Source organism: Amphiprion ocellaris, chromosome 21, assembly GCF_022539595.1.
Source record: "Amphiprion ocellaris isolate individual 3 ecotype Okinawa chromosome 21, ASM2253959v1, whole genome shotgun sequence".
Classification (NCBI taxonomy): domain Eukaryota; kingdom Metazoa; phylum Chordata; class Actinopteri; family Pomacentridae; genus Amphiprion; species Amphiprion ocellaris.
The window spans coordinates 25,685,377-25,703,496 of NC_072786.1; the positions used below are offsets into that span (position 1 = coordinate 25,685,377).

The following is an 18,120-nucleotide window of genomic DNA, read 5'->3' on the forward strand; positions in this document are numbered from 1 at the left end:
ATGTCTTTTGGTTCGTTTACTGTCTCATTGTTGTCATTTTCCATCTTTTTGTGGTTGCTTTGTGTCTTTTTCTTGCCATTTTGTGTCTACATCTTAAAGGTTTCCATCTGTTTTTTCGGCATTTTGCATGTTTTTGTGATCGTTTTGCATCTCTGTATGCATTTCTTGCCTTTTTGTGGTTGTTTTGAGTACCGTGTTGGTATTTTTGTTTTATTTTTTATTATTTATTTTGATTATTTTGTTATTATTTCTTTGTGGTTGTTTTGTGTTTGTTGTCATTTTGTGTCTCTTGTTGGTCATTCTGTGTCTCTTTTTAAATGTTTTGCATTTATTTGTAGTCATTTTCTGTCTCTCTTTGGTCATGTTGCATCTCGTTGTGGTAATTTGTACATTTTTGTGGTTATTTTACACATCTTTGTGGCTGTTTTGCATCTTGACTTCTCTTTCAGATCATTCTGTCTCTCTTTTTGGTCATTTTGCAACTTCTTGCTGTTATTTTGATCATTTCACAAAAGAGACAAGACCTAAAACTTAACATTTAGTTCAGCGGCTGAGAATAGGTTCTGCAGAAACATATAGTATGAAAAAATCTGTGTTTCTGAACAGTAAATCATGTAAAAATATTCTGCTAAACACCAAAAATGCAGTTATTAACTTGTAAATGTGCAGAATATGAGCTCAAAAATCCCATAAATGTTGGGAAAAACTAAAACAAAGACGTCTGTTTTCCTGTCTTGTGTTTTACAGTTTGAATGCTGGAGGCAGGATTTCTGTTTCCAGTCTGTTTGTTCTGCTCCACATCTGTGTCATATCGTGTCTTCTGCATGTCGACTGTTTCTACTGAAAACAAAAATTCAAGCAACTCAAACATGTTGGACCGTGACAGAAAAATAAGTTCAGGGAAGTTTTTAAAATCAACTGGAACATTCACCAAAGAAATAAATCTGCGTACAAACTGGAGTTTTTCCTACATTTCTGTCGACTCCACGCTGAATCGGAGCTTCTTGGATGAATCATGTGTTTTGCTCAAAGAAGCTTCAGATCTTCTTCTTATCAATCAGCAGCTTCTTCCTCCAACAGTCAGATAACAGAGACATGTTTGGTGTAACCAGCGTTCAGTCCGACAAACTGCCTGAATGATTCCAATTTAACTTTTCTCCCTGAAAATGTGACAAAAAGCACAACTTTGGTGACCTCAATGTCAAAAAAATCAATAACAACCCCAATATTGAGTAAAATGGTTAAAATCCCTTTCTAGTCTTTTATTTACCTCCTAGAAATAGCCCCAAAACTCTTCTTTGTGCAGGAAAGTTACATATTTACTTGTTTTTCTCCCTTTTCTGATCAAAACACTGTGAAACTCCTCCATACTACACAATGATTCCAAAGAATAATGATTCAGAAAGTCCAGCAGAGCATGATACTGCCACCACCATGCGTGATGGAAGGTTTGGTGTTCTAGGGATTTTACAAAGACTCACCCAAAGCAGTCTGAAACCAGCTCTAAAGTAATCCTAAAAAGGTCTAAAACCAGGACCAAAATCAAACCTAAACAAGTCCAAAAAATACTCAGAACCTGTCAGAATACAATCTGAAACCAGTCCTCATCCAGGACCAGATCCAGAGTAAAATAAATCCTAAACCAACTTTAAATCACATCCAAAACCAGGAGAACCAAGACTGAAACCAAACATAAATCAGTCCCAAGAACGTCCAGAACCAGTCCAACATACAGTCTGAAACCAGTCTGGAAGCACTTCTAGAAAGCCCCAGAGCATGATACTGCCGCCACCATACTTGATGGTAGGTTTGGTATAATGATAAATTCACGAAAAGAACCAAGATTGATGTGTTTCATTGATTACTTCATAGAAAATCCAGACTTCTAGGAGTCATTGGAAGCTCAAACATGCTGTGGTATTCGTGGTCTTTCTGGCTGGATGTACGTCTCAGAGTTACAGCTTGTTGTTTGATGTGCTCATGCACAGATTTGGCAAACAACACGAGAAGCCGTAGATCATCAGAAACTGCCGCAATAAACCTCATTCAAACTGAAAACACCATAAATTCAGGCATTTCTAGAGTCCCGGCGAGTCGGATTTTACGAGCGCGGTGGAGGCGATGGGATGTTTCCTAATGGAGCTCTCTAATGGAATCAGAATTTCTCACTTAGAGAGTCTGGCTTAATCCTGCCGACGTGTCTTATCACCGCTTTTAGTTTTATTGCCTCCTCTGGTCTGTCCTGTGTTTATTAAAATGCTGTTTCCTGCCGGCAGGATTCCCCCCAACATCCGAGACATCGTCTACTGCACTGGGGTGAGTTTGATGGACGAGGACGTCTGGGAGTTCATCTGGATGAAGTTTCACTCGTCCAACGCCGTTTCAGAGAAGAAGATTCTCCTGGAGGCCCTGACCTGCTCGGACAACACCTTCCTGCTCAACAGGTACGAACGAAGCTGCAGCGTTTAGCGCCGTAAAAACACTAGAAGACTTTCTATATGAAAGTTACACTAAGAAATGATTTATTGAACAGGTTTTAATTGATTTTTAAATAAACTATTTGTGTTATTTGACATATTTCCCCCACTTTGTTAAATTACAAATAGTAATTGGCAAAATCTCCAAAAACAAATAATAATTTACATGTTAAATGTAAGAAATAAATACATAAATTGAATGAATTAAATGAAATACAAACTGGAAATAGCATCCATATCAAAAATGTATTTTTTAAACACTAATTTGTTCTTGTACAGCATTTGACCGTAAAATTTCAAATTTTTTTGCTGTGTTCAATTTTTTTAAAAAAATATTTATTTGCAGGTATTTGCCATTATTTGAAAGAAAAAATTATAAATCAATGTTTTAACTGTTAATTTACAGATTTTTTTCCATGTTTTGTTTCATTATAGATAATAACTATTGTTACAACTCAGCTCCAAAGCTCAGGATAAAAAAAAAAATTACATGTTAATTTTAAAAACAAAAACAGGACAAAACTGTAAACAGCATCAACATTAAAAATAAAAATCCATTAAAATCCTTTTTTTTTTTTAAAAACAGATTTTGTTAAATTATAGATTATCAGTAAATTCTAACCATGTAAAATATAAAACTTAAATGTTTTTTTATAAAATAAAGACCAAAACTGTAAATAATTTCCACTTAAAAAATATGTATTTTTTTCTCAACATTAATTTGATCTTTTACAACATTTTACCATTAAATTACATTTTTTTAGTGCATGAAAGTTACACTAAGAAACATTTGTAACATTTCTTTTTTCCCACCAAGAAATGTTCAAAGATTTCCCAAAAATGTTGAAAATGTGGACGTCAGAAGTTTCACTGTGAAAATATTTTTTTTCCACATTTTCAAACTTTAAAACGGGTTAATTTTGACCCGCAGGACGACATGAGGGTTAAACTTTTTTTTTTTTTTGCAGTTTTTTGCTAAATTACAGATGTCAAGTAAAAAGTGTTAGTTATCATGTTAAAACTACTTCAGTTCTGCATTTTTGTAAAAAATTTGTTCTTTTATAATGTATGACCATAAAATTACACGTTTACTCTATTATTTCAGATATTTTCTAAAACTACAGATGTTTCTTTATGTTTTTATTATGTTTGAATCCGAATTCAGCTCCGTCTTTCTTTACTTCCTGTTTTTCTGCCTCTGTGTGTTTACAGCCGCCGTCTTTTCATTAAAACCCCAAAATCAATTTTCTCTCCCCTCCTTATTTTTTCCCACAATCCCTCTGTGCTGAAACCATTTCCTCTCTGACCAATCAGTGCGTTTCCATGTCACTGCTATCCGAACACTCAGTTCTGCTTCTCTGATTGCCGAGCCGTTTACTGAGGCTGGAAAATCGATACCGGACTCGACAAAACACACAATCCGTCTCACTGTACAGCTGGAGAGTGAGATTCATCCTCCAGCAGTTAGCGGCTGATAAAAACATAATTAAAACATGATGAAAACACACTTCTGGGCTTTTAAACCACCAATAACCCACAAAAACAAAGCTGTCTGTGCAAAAAAAAAGGCAGCAAAATGAAGCAATTAAAGGTGCTCCGGTGGATATTTCAGGTTAAAAGTGGAGCGAAGCACTCGTGGACGAACCTGCAGACAGTCTGGTGTGTCTTTTTAAATCACTTCTCGCTGCTTCGGTTCCGTCTCGGAGATCTCATTAAACTGGTTTCCAACAGACTCACAACAACAAGGGTTTACGTAAAAACGCAGCGCAGATTTTAATTGAATTTGCAGAAAATAAAAAGCAAATTAAAGTCTGGTTTTATTCTGTGAAGGAGGATAAACAGCTGGTGGCATTAATTAAACCACCACAGAAGAAAAAGCTGCGAGACGAAAACTTTGCTTTTATTTGTGGCAAAGTTCAGTTTTGCATTATTTTAACAAGCAAAAATAGTGGGGTTTTTTCACACAGAGGTGCTGCTGCTGAGTTTAATTATTGTTATTTGGGACCAAAAACTGAGTTCTTTTGATTGTTTTGGCTGAATTTTAAGAATTTCACCTGGGAATTTGATATAAGTATTTGGTATTTTTCAATATTTTTGTTGGATATATTTGCAAAACCTCTAATATTGTGGGTTCTTACCTTAACTATTACTGTTTTTCTGTGAATTTGTAGCATTTGTTGTTTTGAGATTTTAATGTTTTTGCTTGAAACTTTGTCTTTTTTTTTCTACTGCTGCGTCATAAGACATTTCTGAGTTCTCTCTCCTTCTTTGTTGTTCGGTTTCCAGTGAGGTGCAGGACTTTAGATTGTAGTTAAAAATGAACCACAGTGAAGAAAACTGAGACAGGAGCAAAAAACACCTAGAGACTGCTTGGTGATCATTTCAGCATAATGCTACTTCAAATAAATACACTGTCTGTCCAAAAAAAAAAAAAAGTCACCGTCGGGATTTAACTAAACAAATAGGTAAGATTATTATTATTATCAGTTTATTTAAAAAGGGACCATTTACAATATTAAACATAAATGTTGCCATTTGATGTATTGCACCAGAGTTAGCTTTAAGCTAATTTCCAACTGCAGTCCCTTGGCAGGTCACAATAAAAACATCACAACATTAAAATGTTACAAAAAAGTACATGACACAGTGAAACAAAACATTATACACACACACACTTAAAAGCACACACGTAGACACATTCACACACACTGACACACAAATGCCAATTAAAAGGACATTGCTGGACTAAAATGCATGACAGTGAAACAAAACGTTATACACACACTCTTAAAAGCACACATGTACACACAGTAACTCACAAATACCAATTAAAAAGACATTAATAGTTGCAGTTCTGAGTGTCCTTAAGCAAGTTTTTCAGTTTGCTTTTAAAACTGCTGATAGAAGTACAGTTCTTAATGTCATCAGGCGTTCCACTGAGTTGTAGCTTTTACAGAAAAAGCTGACTGTCCAAAGGTGGTGCGTCGAAAAGGTGTTGAACAGTCAGTGGTGGAAGATATTCTCGTGGATTTTATAGATTGTGCCGAGCAATACTGAACGAACTGGCGCAGTGGAGGAGGGGCCAAAACATTTAAAATTTTAAAAACAAGACGCATATTTGAAAATAATTACTGCACCAAGCACTCATCATGGCTAGTGCCTACCAGCCTGTGGGGGTTAGGGTTATGATCTGGGGTTGGTCAGGTTCAGCAACATTATGTTCCCAAAGAATGAGGTCAGCTGACTACCTGAATATACTGAATGACCAGGTCTTTACATCAATGGAGCTTATCTTTCCTGATGACATGGACATGTTCCAAGATGACGATGCCAGGTTTCATGAGGTCACAATGTCAATGAGTGGATCAGGAAGCATGAGATGGATTGTCCTCCACAGAGTCCAGACCTCAGCCTCACTGAGAATCTTTGGGATGTTCTAGAGAAGACTTTGTCTGACTCTCCCATCATCAATATAAGGTCTTGGCAGAAAATTAACCCAACTCGGGACAGAAATAAATGTTGTGACATTGCAAAAGGTCATCGAAACGATGCCACAGTTAATGTGTGCCGTAATGAGAGCTAAAGGTGGTCCAATGAAATATTAGAGTGTGCAACTTGTTTTTTTGGACAGACAATGTATGACTGACAGACTCATGTTTAGCAAAAGCATTAGCATACTAACACTTGGTGAGGGGAATCTTTAGCATGCTAATGTGTTAGCACACATCGGTACCATTGCGTTAAAACTGAACTTGCTTACTGAGTCTTTCTTTTCGTCCTCAGGTTACTGAACCTGTCACTGACCTCAGATCTGGTTCCAGAGCAGGACGTGATCGACGTCATCATCCACGTCGGCAGAAACCCACAGGGTCGGAACCTAGCCTGGAAGTACTTCAGGGAAAAGTGGGACGTCCTGAACTCTCGGTAAGTTCGTCAGTTTGTTATTACTGTTGAACTGAGACAAGCACTAACCGTTTTTCTTTCTGTGTTTCTGTTCAGCTACGGTGAAGCTTTATTCATGAACTCAAAGCTCATCAGTGGAGTCACGGAGTTCCTCAACACCGAGAGGGAACTCAACGAGGTAAGTACACAAACACACACTTTACTGACGTCCTGCAGAGATTTTTCAGGCACATTTGAGGGGAAATCTAGAAAATTTGCTTCACTGACAACCAGCTTCACCTTAAACTTCACAGAAACAATCGTAAAATAAGCACGTTTACTTACATAACACCTCACCTTACACAAAGTGTTATACAGACAAATTCAAAAAATAGTACCGACATGGTGAATGTAATGAGCTAAAACTGACTAAAGCAGCAGGAAAGGACAGAACTTTTAAAAAAAATCTAAACATATAAAAGATGATGTACACAATAAAACTGCAACGAATGGAACTGCATATACATGATGTTTCTACTGCCCCTTCAGAGCAGTTTCACGTTGGGGAAACCAGTGGTTTTGGGGGTAAAAGTTCCCAAGCTGTTCAATCTTTTGGCATGTTGTTCAGCCACACATGCATGTTTTGCATGTTCGTGCATGTGAGTTCCTTTTATTGAAACCGTTGGTCCTTCACGCATTTACAAGCAGACCAATTGTTACCTCTGACAACACAATGAAAACTCTAGTGGAGTCATCAGCTGAGGCCCCCAAAAACCCAAAGAATGTACAAACTAAGTATTTATGTTGGAAACATTTGTGTGGAAACCTCTTGGTGGAAAGTCTCAGGTGGCAAAACTGCCTAGGGAGGGACCTCAAACTGTCAGTTTCAAGTTGAGACTGAAGCCATGCGAGCTGGTTGTAAGAATAAATACTTTGGACTCGCCACCAGACAGTTAGCGGAAGTCTCTTGATTAACTTATTCCTAAGTGCTTCAGTAGAAGGTACCTTGACTGCTTTTAGGTTCTTCCACCTCTCATCCAAGAGGTTTAGTTGGAACTGGATGGTAGGTGTCCCAGGTAATTTTTGTTGCCCCCAACTCACATAACTTAATAAACTGCCTGGTGAGGTCATTCAGACTATGTAGCCTTTAAAAATAGCCGTGAGATCTCTCCCCAGGCAGTTTCACCATAAATCACTTGGAAATTCATGTCAGTTTCGGGTTGGACCTGTTGTGAGTTTACATACCTGGAACACCCCACCAGGCAGTTCGAACAAAGGACGTCTCTTGGTGGGTTTCTTAGCCGCAAATCACACGTTTCACAAGGCTCATCATCAACCAGAAACTCCCATGAATAAGGGTGTAAATGGTGGTGAAATTGCCGTATTAGGTGGTTGTAGGATCCTTCCCCAAGCAGTTTCACCTCCATTCACACTTTGATTCATGTCAATTTTACACTGAGCTTTGAGCATGTGAACTGGGGCTGAGAATAAATGCTTGAGACTTCCCACCAGGCAGTTTGAACTGAGGAAACAGCTTCAAGAATCAAAAAGTAAACCCAATTAACCCCCATAGACACTTATCCTCATCATTTGTAAAATAACAGGAACAAAGTTTTCCACAATCTGTAATTATTTACAGCAATTCTTCCAATACTACTGTTATTTAACTGCTGAATTCCATGTAATGATAAAAAAGAATATAATGAAATGAACTGTGATGCACCTCTGCTGGAAGTACAAATGCACATAGAAACTAGCAGAACTGGAAATATTGCAGGTTTTCTGTGTGGAGACTGAAACACCTTCACATTAATCATGGCCTGTTACCGTGTCCTCTGCATGCAGCTATCAGATCAATATCCCAAATCTATTGTTGATTATTTCTGAAATCCCTTTCACAGCTGCTGCAGAACACATTTCTATTTGGTGTAATGAAAAGGTGCTTCTTCGCCATGAGGAGAAATAAAACGAAAGCAAAAAGGGTCGAAGGTGCTCCTAAATACAAATCTACCTCTTCATTTCTTTGTGATGAATGTATTTTACTCCTGTTGGCATGGCAACCAACGACAGCCTTAGCATGAGCCTCGACTCTGAATAAAACCATCACGATTTAGAAATGGGACCTTGACTGCAAAAAAGAAGAAAAAAAAGAGAAACGCAGCAAATGAAAAGCTTGATGAGCCTTTTTATTCCGACTCAGTAAAAGTGTCTCGGGGTGACTCAGGATGGGGAGGAGGACAATAGGAATCGTAGGGGAGAAGAGGGCAGGAAGTGTAAGTGGAAGTAAAAGGAGTTAACGATATGAAGTGTAGTAAAGTGAGATGAAGGGAAGGATCCTCTGCCGCTCCACTGAATCCCTCGAACTCTCAACAACACAGAGTCTTCCCTCTGTCCCATACTTTTAAAAACTCAGCAAAGCTTCACCTCAGACACTGAAAACTTCCATTAAATTACTGTCCTTTGTTTTCCTCTGATACCTTCGCTTTCATGCCAGAAAATTCCTTCTAATTACAAACCTTTGGAACAAAGTTTCTCTTTTAAGGCTCTTTAGCTTCAATAACTCACATTGTCTTGGTTTCTTTAAAACTGTCTTTGCAAAGGAAACTTTTTACTAATGGCCAAAAGTATGCGGACACTTCTTCTAATTAGTGTCTCCAGCTGCTTTAGTCCTTCTAGCTGCTAATGGATGCATGCAGTTCAAAAGCTTTGCAAAGCGATAAGCACTTCTTTCCTGCTAGATGTTTTATTTTATTTTCTCACCGCTGCACTTTGACCATTTCTAGACAAAAGTTTGTGTCTAACTTTGTGGAAACAGTTTGGGAAGAAACTCTGAGAGCCCTGACCTCGACCCCGAAGGGAATCTCAGAGGAACGCTGACTGTGATCCAGATTCATCGCCCCGCATCAGTGTTGGACCTCACTAATGCTCATGTGGCTGAACGGGAGAAAATTCCTGCAGCAAGTTTAGTTTGTGGTGGTTACAACCTGAAACTAGAAGAGTGAAAGCTGTTATTCCAACACCTTTAAAGGGGAAAATGCAGTATTTTGAATATAAATATAGCGTATAACATCTATCTGCTCTGTAGAGATAGGAGCGTAGTTGTGGAATAAGCAGGGAAACTGGTTATTTAGCTGGTTTCTTGACTGAAAATGAGGTATTAGCAGCATCATTTGTAGAAACTGAAATCACATTGTCCAAAATGTTCAGTGTTTTGGCATCTAGTTCAGCCGCACAGGCATGTTTTTGCATGTTATTACATGTTATCGCTTGTTTGTGCATGTGAGTCCCTCCTATTGAAACTGTAGGCCCTTCCCACATTTATAAACAGGAAAAGTGCAGTCAACTGCTCAGCTGATGTCCCAAAAAACCCTAAGAATGTACAAGCTAAGTATTTAATTAATGTTATTTACCTCATTTATTAGTGTCAGAGTCTTTTTTGCCATTTTAAGCAACCCTGCCTCTGTAAACTTTGGTTCCTATACAACTAAATTGCATTCTCAGTTACATTTTCAGGGAAATGTGATTTCATTTTTTAAATGAATGTAACAAACATTCTGACTTTTACACTACAGACCAAGGTTAATGTTCCAACTATACCAGACTAAACTCATTGCGGTCTGGTGAGTGTCTATGTTTTAGATGCCATAGCAAAGTAGCAGCATTGAATGCAGCTATGTTGCTAGCACATAGCACAAGTAGGACTGCTTTTGTTTTCCAATTCAACATATATTTTCACATTGCAAACATGTTAGCCCGACTGGAATGTTAATTATCAATGGTTAATATATTAACCGATAAGGCAGACAAAGAAGAAGAAGGTTGTGCTTGTCAGTAAATGTGTTGTAAATCAGCTGTAGTACCTGGTTGTTCCACCAGGTGGAGCTTCTTACTGAGACCAGAGGAGGTGTGACTCAGGCTAAAGGCAGTTCATGTTGGCAAGCAGAGAGCATTATGGGAGTTTAGCTAGCAACGGGCACCATGACAAACACTTCTGTGGTAGTTAATGACCTCCAACCAGCAGTCATGTGCATCGCTTTCTTATGTCTTATTAGTATATGTAACAGAGCTATGTTTTAGGTTGTATCATGTATCCATTGACTAATACAACAATATGAGTGCAGGCTTAATGTCCACTTACTCAGTTTGTGTTATCATTTCATTGATTATTGACTAATAATACTGTTGATTTTAAAAAATTGTCCTCTATAGTGTCCTGCCACAAACTGTGTTCTCCTTTTACGCAAATGTAAACAGTCCCTTAATGCGTTTGAGTTTGATGAAAGTCAAACAGGATAATTAGTCATTTAACTGACAGCATTACAGATCTCCATCTTAAATGAACTACTGTGTTCTTGATTCTTTGAAAATCTTCATCACTGGGGGTGTAATGAGATTTTAGGCACTTGTAGGCCTGCTATACTTCCTTGTTTCTTTCCACACACAATGGTTTTCACATTTCTGATGACTTTTCTATCATCTCCTTCCTCCTTCTTCCTTGTCGTTCCATTTCCCTCCCTTCCTCCACTGTTTTCCCATCTTTCTTTTCCTCAGTTGAAAGAGTTCATCCAGTCCAGTGGTGTGGGGGCGGGGCCTGCGTTGCCACGGGCGCTGGAGGTCGTCGAGGGCAACGTGCGCTGGCACCGCCTCCACCGGCGGCAGTTCTACCAGTGGCTACGCAAACCTCTGAGCCAAACCATCGGCTAACGCTACGCCGGCCAGCTCGAGCAAAGCAGATGCAGACTGACTGCTAAGCTAACGGAGCTAACGCTGGCTAACAGATGCAGTCAGACAGAATGAAACAAACTGTGTGAATGAGCAGGAAAACTGGTTCAACCAGTTACTAAACTAGTTTCTTTACTGGTTTTGTTTTTACAGAAACTTAATTTGAGACTTTATTTCTGACTGGGTCCTTTGTTATTTCCTCGACGTCTGGCTGACGTGGTTTAACTGGTTTCTGTGCTGTAAAAAAGTAAAGACAAATTCATTGGAGGCTACCAGTTGGCCTCAAACTTTTCTGTTAATTTCAGTCATAGGGAAGATTGAAAACTTCTGCAAAACATTTGCTGCCAGGTGAACTTTTAGACATAAATTTAATCTGCTTGTTGAGTTGGATTTAACAGTCTGGGTCCAAACGCTCCTTCAGATCCCAAAAGCAAATCGAAAACTTTCAGATCTTAGACAATGGTGAGTGTAGCTGTTCTCCCAGGTGGTATATTGAAGGTTAGAGTCCACTAAAATGAGGATTTACAAGGTTTAATGGAGTTAGAAGTTAGTAGTCAGCTAACTAGTTGACATCTAAAGATGATATGCCAAAGTCTAGCTGAGGTTTTTCTAAAATGTCTAAAACTTACAGAGCTTCTCTAATGTTGATATTAAACTAAGATGAAAACTATGTACCAGTCAGGATTTTGAAGGGTTAGTTAAGTTAGGCTAGTTAACCCTCTGAACTCCAACCACTTTCTGGGTGTTTTTGCTCCCGTCACAAGACTTTTAATACCATTAATACTAAAAAAGGAAAAAGTAGACCTTCTTTGATTATTTATTTGACAAGAACTGAGAAAAACTGGAATTAAGATGAGCAAGATGTTTTGCAAGGTGTTACCAACACTGGAAACAAAACGTTATCTGAAGGGTTTACGTTACGTCTTAACGAGCAGATTAAAACTGGATGATTTGACCAACAACTTAAAATGCACGGTAAAATCTATAAATGAAATGACTCGTTCAGATTCAAAAATTTACCTGCAGAGCATTTTGTTGCCACTAAATGTTGGCTTCAGTTCAGAATGAAAAAAAAAAAAAAGACACAGCTTCCAAAGATGGTTTTGAAACTGATCGAGGTGATGGACGTATGTGGTGCTTTTTGAGGTTCCTTATTGACTTCTATCAATGTTCTGATGTTCTTTAGGAATTTTTGTGGAACCTTTGTTGAGGATTGTAGTTACTGATATTCAAATAGAACCTTGAATCAACCAAAACCAACCAGGGTAAACACCAAGCACCTTGCATATCTGTAGTTTTCGGCTTTTTTTATTTCCTGATTGAAACCCCTTGACTCCGATGCAAACTCATCACTGAACCAGAACGGTTTAAACCGGACCTCCTTGTGTTGACCACATTTAACCAGTTGACAGTTGAAGGCAAATTTCCCGGCGTCATGTCGATCTTTGAACAGAGGCATAATTAACGGTACAGCAGCTCTACATCCTCTGATCACAGAATTCATTCAGACTCATTAACTCTCTACAACACTCGGACTGCTTCGGCTTTGTTTTCTTTTTCATGATCAAAACCTCCAGCAGTTTGCCGAATATTAGTCGGTTCCGGAGGCTTTGGGTGTTTCAGAAATGCACTTATGAATATAAAAGCAGACGACAACCTCAGAATTTTCACTCTGAACCACAGAGAACAAGCAGATGTGGAAGAATAATTGTTCATGAGACACGATGTGATCAATCAAAGAAGACACAGTTAGAAATTAGAATAAATGATTATAAAACCAGTTTAAAGTGCATTTAAAGTCAAAGACATGTATTACTGTCTTGTGTACGATCTATTACACGAAAAAATATATTTTTAGTTGTAAACTGTCGTAAATGAAGAAAAGATCGTATTTTGGGGTCGATGTGTTTTCATGTGAAATGGCAACCTGCCTTGAATTACGGAATCTTTAGCCATAACTACTCATTCTCTGCACACTGCAATTGTAATGTGATTGTGGAAAGTTACAACACAAAGTACATGTTTTGCATTTACATTTTCTTAACGAGATGGTAGAAAGCAAGCAAAAATAGTGATTTTTGTGCCATTTTATTGGAGCTCCAAAGATTGATTGATTAGTTTTCAACTATTAACCAATCACCAACTATTTTCATAATGGATTCGTGGATTTAAAAGAAAAAAAAGGCAGAATTCTCTGATTGCAGCTCCTTAAAAGTTAATATTTCCTGTTTTCCTAAGCTAAACAAACAATTACCATCTTGGGTTTTGGGAAGGAGAAAAGGGAAAATTTTCACCGTTTGTGTCATTTTACAGATCAGACTAATTAATCCAGAACAGTAATGACATATTAATGCAAAAATCATTACCAGTTGTGGCCCTAGTTGTTATTAAATAATCCCTTTTAGCAGTTGCTGATTCCTACATATAAAGCTTATTTTATTTATCACTTTTTAACTTAAAAATAGTCATTGGCTTAAATTGAAGAAGACACCTGTATCGTTAAGTGTACTAATTGCTTATTTGTCTGTGAAAATGTGGGACCCTGAATACATTTTCTCAGGAAAAAAAAATGCTTTTTTTGTTAGTTGACGAATTCCTTAAATTTAGCTTTCCTGATGCAGAGTCCATATTATACCAAACTGTAGATGCGGATGTCCAAACATTGGAGCGAGCTGTAGACAGGAGTTAATTATATAAATAACAGTTTACCTGAATTCAGTCCACCTTCAGTCCTGCTTTTCCAGCAACTTGCTAAAACCCGACAGAAACTCCTGATAAAGTAATTGAATCAATTGACTGGCATATGGGCAAGAAACTTAGTGACTCAGTGCAATCGTTAAAATTAAAAGATCAACCAAAAATAGAGACTCTTTCTGTGGATTCACAAAAGCACAAAACCTGAAAGCCGTTGAAGGACCCAACATCAGAAAAGCTGGAAAAAGCAATTTTTTTTAGCCAGCCAATGGTTAGAAATCCATCAAGCCTTTATTTTCTGTCTCCTGATGGAGAAATTAACAACAAATTGGGGAGAACGAAAAGGGCGACAAGACAAATGGCTTAAAGAAATCTGTTCACTGTTATCATATGCAGATGATGTGGCTTTTTATATTAGCTAATGTTGACGAATTGGGGATTGTCATCGGCGAACTCTTGCAGTTTGTTTAAAAGATCGGACAGGCTTGGAAGTTACCTTGTGGGGGCGACATGGATGTAGATTTTAAAGGGTGATGTATTGATGAAATTTACAACATCATGGACTTCACAAGGAATTGGATTTTACCGATTAGTGCGTTTGGAGATTCTTCGACGAACACTTTGGAAGGAAAGTGGATTTCATGGATATTACGGCGTGTTGGGTGGTTTAATCTTGGCAAAACTATGGATTCTAAGTGACTGACTGGACACTTGATGGAGCTTATAGCACAACGTGACAGATTATGTGATGGAAATCGACTCTGCCGATCGGAATGTACAGTATAATGAGCTCTGTGGCGCTACCGACTTGGAGTCTGGCAGCATCGTGCCGGATTTAACGGATGTTCCAGACTTTGGAAATGTAAATGGATTTTTTTTTTGAGGAATTTTGGACGGATTCGATGAAATGAGAAGTCCGCTGCATCGAACTTTCCGTCCCGTTGACTTTTCAAAGTCGCTCCTCTTCTGTTAGATCCAGCTTTGATGTTAATAATTGAGCCATATATAAATTAATGGGCCTGCCTGCTTCTATACACAGTGTGTCCAGTGATGTGTGTGTGTGTGTGATTGCGTGTGTGTGTATGTATGTGTGTGCGTGTGTGTGATGAAGATGAAGATAATGGCAGCGGCGACTGATTAAAGTTATGATAATTGATGTTATAACAATGATCAGGAGGGTAATGATGTGGAAAAGATAATTAGCATTATTATAATTATTCAGCATTTTGAACCTTTATTGTCCAGTCAGGGAAATTCAGTTTACACACACACACAAAAAAATAAAAATCTGCCCTAATGTACTATAAACACTGTAAATTATACAAATGTGATATTTAAAATTAAAACGTGGAACTTGAAGATGGTGTTTGTAATGATGATGATGATGGTGATGGTTGTGGTTTGGGACCAAAGTCTTGAAGGAAACAGGGGGTGTCAGAGAAGGGTTAAGTCCTAATCGCTGCTTTGGTTTCTTGTGTTTTCTGATTGGACGATATAAAAAAAAAAAAAAACGTTTACCTTGTGTGTGTGATTGAGTTTGTTTGTATCTCACCAGCAGAACTTTACAATCAAGGGAAAAGTTAAGAGAAACTTAACTTACAGTGCTGAGCGACTGATTATCTGGTTTTCCTCCATTTTAATGATGTAAAATCATGTTGGACTTTTATGTGCAGCTTTAATGCTGTCTGAAGCACACTTTTGCATTTGTGAAACCTTTATTCTGTTTGTGAAAATGCAAAAACTGAGATTTCACAGTTTTTTTTCCAAATGTAGGCCCAGCTAGACTGGATTTTAGACCTAAATAGATGATACTTGTGTTGATTGAATGTGGACTAAATCTTCAAAAGATGCTAAAGACTCATTAAAACACAGTTTCTGATTTGTGAAACCTTTATTTTATTGGTAAAAATGGAAAAACTTTAGATGTTTTTGTGTTTTTTACATCTGGACCACATCAGACCAGGTCCAGATCTGCAACTACTGGATACAGACCACTGAGATCTGGACTAGTTTGTCCTACAGGTGGTAAAGATGATTTTAAACACAGTTTCTGTTTCGTGAAAACTTTATTGTATTTGCGAAACTGGGAAAAAAAAAGGGGGGGGGGGGGATTCCACAGATTTTTCTGAATCTAGACCACATTAGACAAGGTCCTGATATAAAACCACAAAATATAGAAGGGTTAGATCTGGACTAGATTTCCAATTTGTGAAACCTTTATTAAACTTGTGAACATGCCAAAAAATGGGGGTTACATTGCCATTTTTGGCATCTAGACCACATTAGACCAGGTCCAGATCCAAAACCACCAAACACAGACAAGTAGAATCTCAACCAGATAGTCCCACGGAGGCTAAAGACACTTTAAAAACTCTTCATGTGACTTCATGTGACAAGTGCAGCAAAGAGAGATTTCACAGCCCATGTGTGGTGTCCATGCAGAAAAAAGCAGTGAAGTCTCTCTTTGTTGCATTTTCGTGAGTAGAATAAAGGTTTTAGAGATTTGAAAATGGGTGTCAGACACTAATAATGGTTTAACCATAGTGTCTAACATGGTTTTACATCAAACAAAACATGGAAAATGTGAAATTACAGAACATGTAATTGTCAGTTTCCTCCTGAATTATCTCTCTGACCACTGAGTTCATTGTTCCCTCAGAGGAAGTCGGTGATATGAAAAGGTTTCAGATGGACCTTGAGATTTTATTGTTTCTCCTTCAGTGAATTAAAATAGCAGATTTCATTATGATGACATCCTCAGAGGTTTTACTGTCTGACAGCAAGATCTGATGCTTCTGTTACTTCAGGCTTTTAAACGTCTGATGAAAGGAGCTGCAGTTTAGCTTTTATTTCAGGCTGTTTAGATGCCACAAAAATGAACGTCACAGGAAATTATAACGACGGATGTTTGATGACAACTGAAGTCTTTGGAGATTGTTTTTCAGACCTTCAGGTGAAGTTTGTTTGTCAGATCTCTGTTTCCTTTTCAGCAGGCAATTCAGTGACAGACTCAACCACCTCATGGTTTTGTTCCTGATAAAATTTTAGCAGGAAGTGTCTTCAGTTTTGATTGTCGTACTACAGGAAGTAGGTCTGAAAATGAGATTGAAGGAATTCCTTCTTACATAGTCGGACAAAACAGATAAAACCTGTAAAATAAAAGTTTCAATAATTATTAATAACACAATTTTTTCTTCACAAAAATAGCATATGTCGATAGCATAATGATATTTTTTGCAGATTTAAATACACTGAAACTGTTAAAGAATTATGACTTATAAAATGACAGATTTTTGATTGTAGTTTTTGCCTGTTTTTTGGGGGACTTAACATATATATATATATATATATATATATATATATATATATATATATATATATATATATATATATATATGTATATATGTATAGTATGTGTGTGTATATATGTATAACTATATGTATATAGATAGGCAGATAGATAGATAAACATATATATATATAACAGCTAAAATGTGTAAAATAATGCTTTTTGGTGATTTTAATACAGTCTAAAGGGGGTAGTTTTATGGTCGAATGAATTGCTATTTGTAAAAATACAGATTTTTGATGTGGACATTATTAACAGCTTTGGCCTTTTTTTTACAGTTAGCATGTACATTTGTAGATTTTTTTCTGTGATTTTCCGAGATATTTTAAATTTTAAAAAACAAAGAAAACATGTTAAATAGAAGTTAAAATTATTATTAATAAACATATTTTTATTTCAAATAACAGCAAGTTTCAATAGAATGATGATATTTTTTGGCAGATTTAAAAACATGAAAAACTGAAAGAACTACGATTTATGAAAATACTGATTTTTGATTATTTATAGTTTTTGCCTAGCTTTGGGTTTCTTGTTTGTTTTTGTTTTTTGGAATTAACATGAGAAATATATTAAACAGATAAAATCTGTAATAAAAAATCTGTATATTTAGGTGAATTGCCGGTTATCTGTAAATTCGGGTTAAATTTTGTAAGACAAAAATGAGAAAAACAGCAGTTAGTTTAAACCTTAAACAAGAATACAGGTCGTTTATCACAGTTGTTTTTATTATTTTATTCTTTTAATGATATGTACCAACAGGGGAAAACATGTCATTTTCAGTTTGTGTGTTTTCGTCTTTCTCAACTCCGTCCTCGGTGATGAATGATTGTAGTGTTTTTCCCGTGGCATCGTGGGAAATCACACCGTCGACAAACATCTGTGTGTTTCTCATGTTGCGAGGATTTAAATCTGTCTTTAAAGTCACATTTTAAGGACTAAAAGCAGCTTCCTGTGAAAAAAAAAATCAGAGTTTAAGGTGTGAAAGTCCAGGTGCTG

At 37.2% G+C, this 18,120-nt stretch overlaps 1 protein-coding gene across 2 annotated transcripts in view; it reads left to right on the plus strand.

The window, feature by feature from the left end:
- The window catches only part of LOC111571736 (thyrotropin-releasing hormone-degrading ectoenzyme-like), a 280,894-nt gene extending 265,604 nt beyond the window's left edge, over positions 1-15,290 (plus strand). For both annotated transcript variants that reach the window (XM_055006866.1, XM_055006865.1), the window contains 4 exons: positions 2,277-2,444; positions 6,261-6,401; positions 6,477-6,558; positions 10,911-15,290. In XM_055006866.1, coding sequence (XP_054862841.1) covers positions 2,277-2,444; positions 6,261-6,401; positions 6,477-6,558; positions 10,911-11,063 — 544 coding nt within the window. In that variant the 3' untranslated portion in view covers positions 11,064-15,290. The remainder of the gene's footprint in view (positions 1-2,276; positions 2,445-6,260; positions 6,402-6,476; positions 6,559-10,910) is intronic.
- The last annotated feature ends 2,830 nt before the right edge of the window (positions 15,291-18,120 follow it).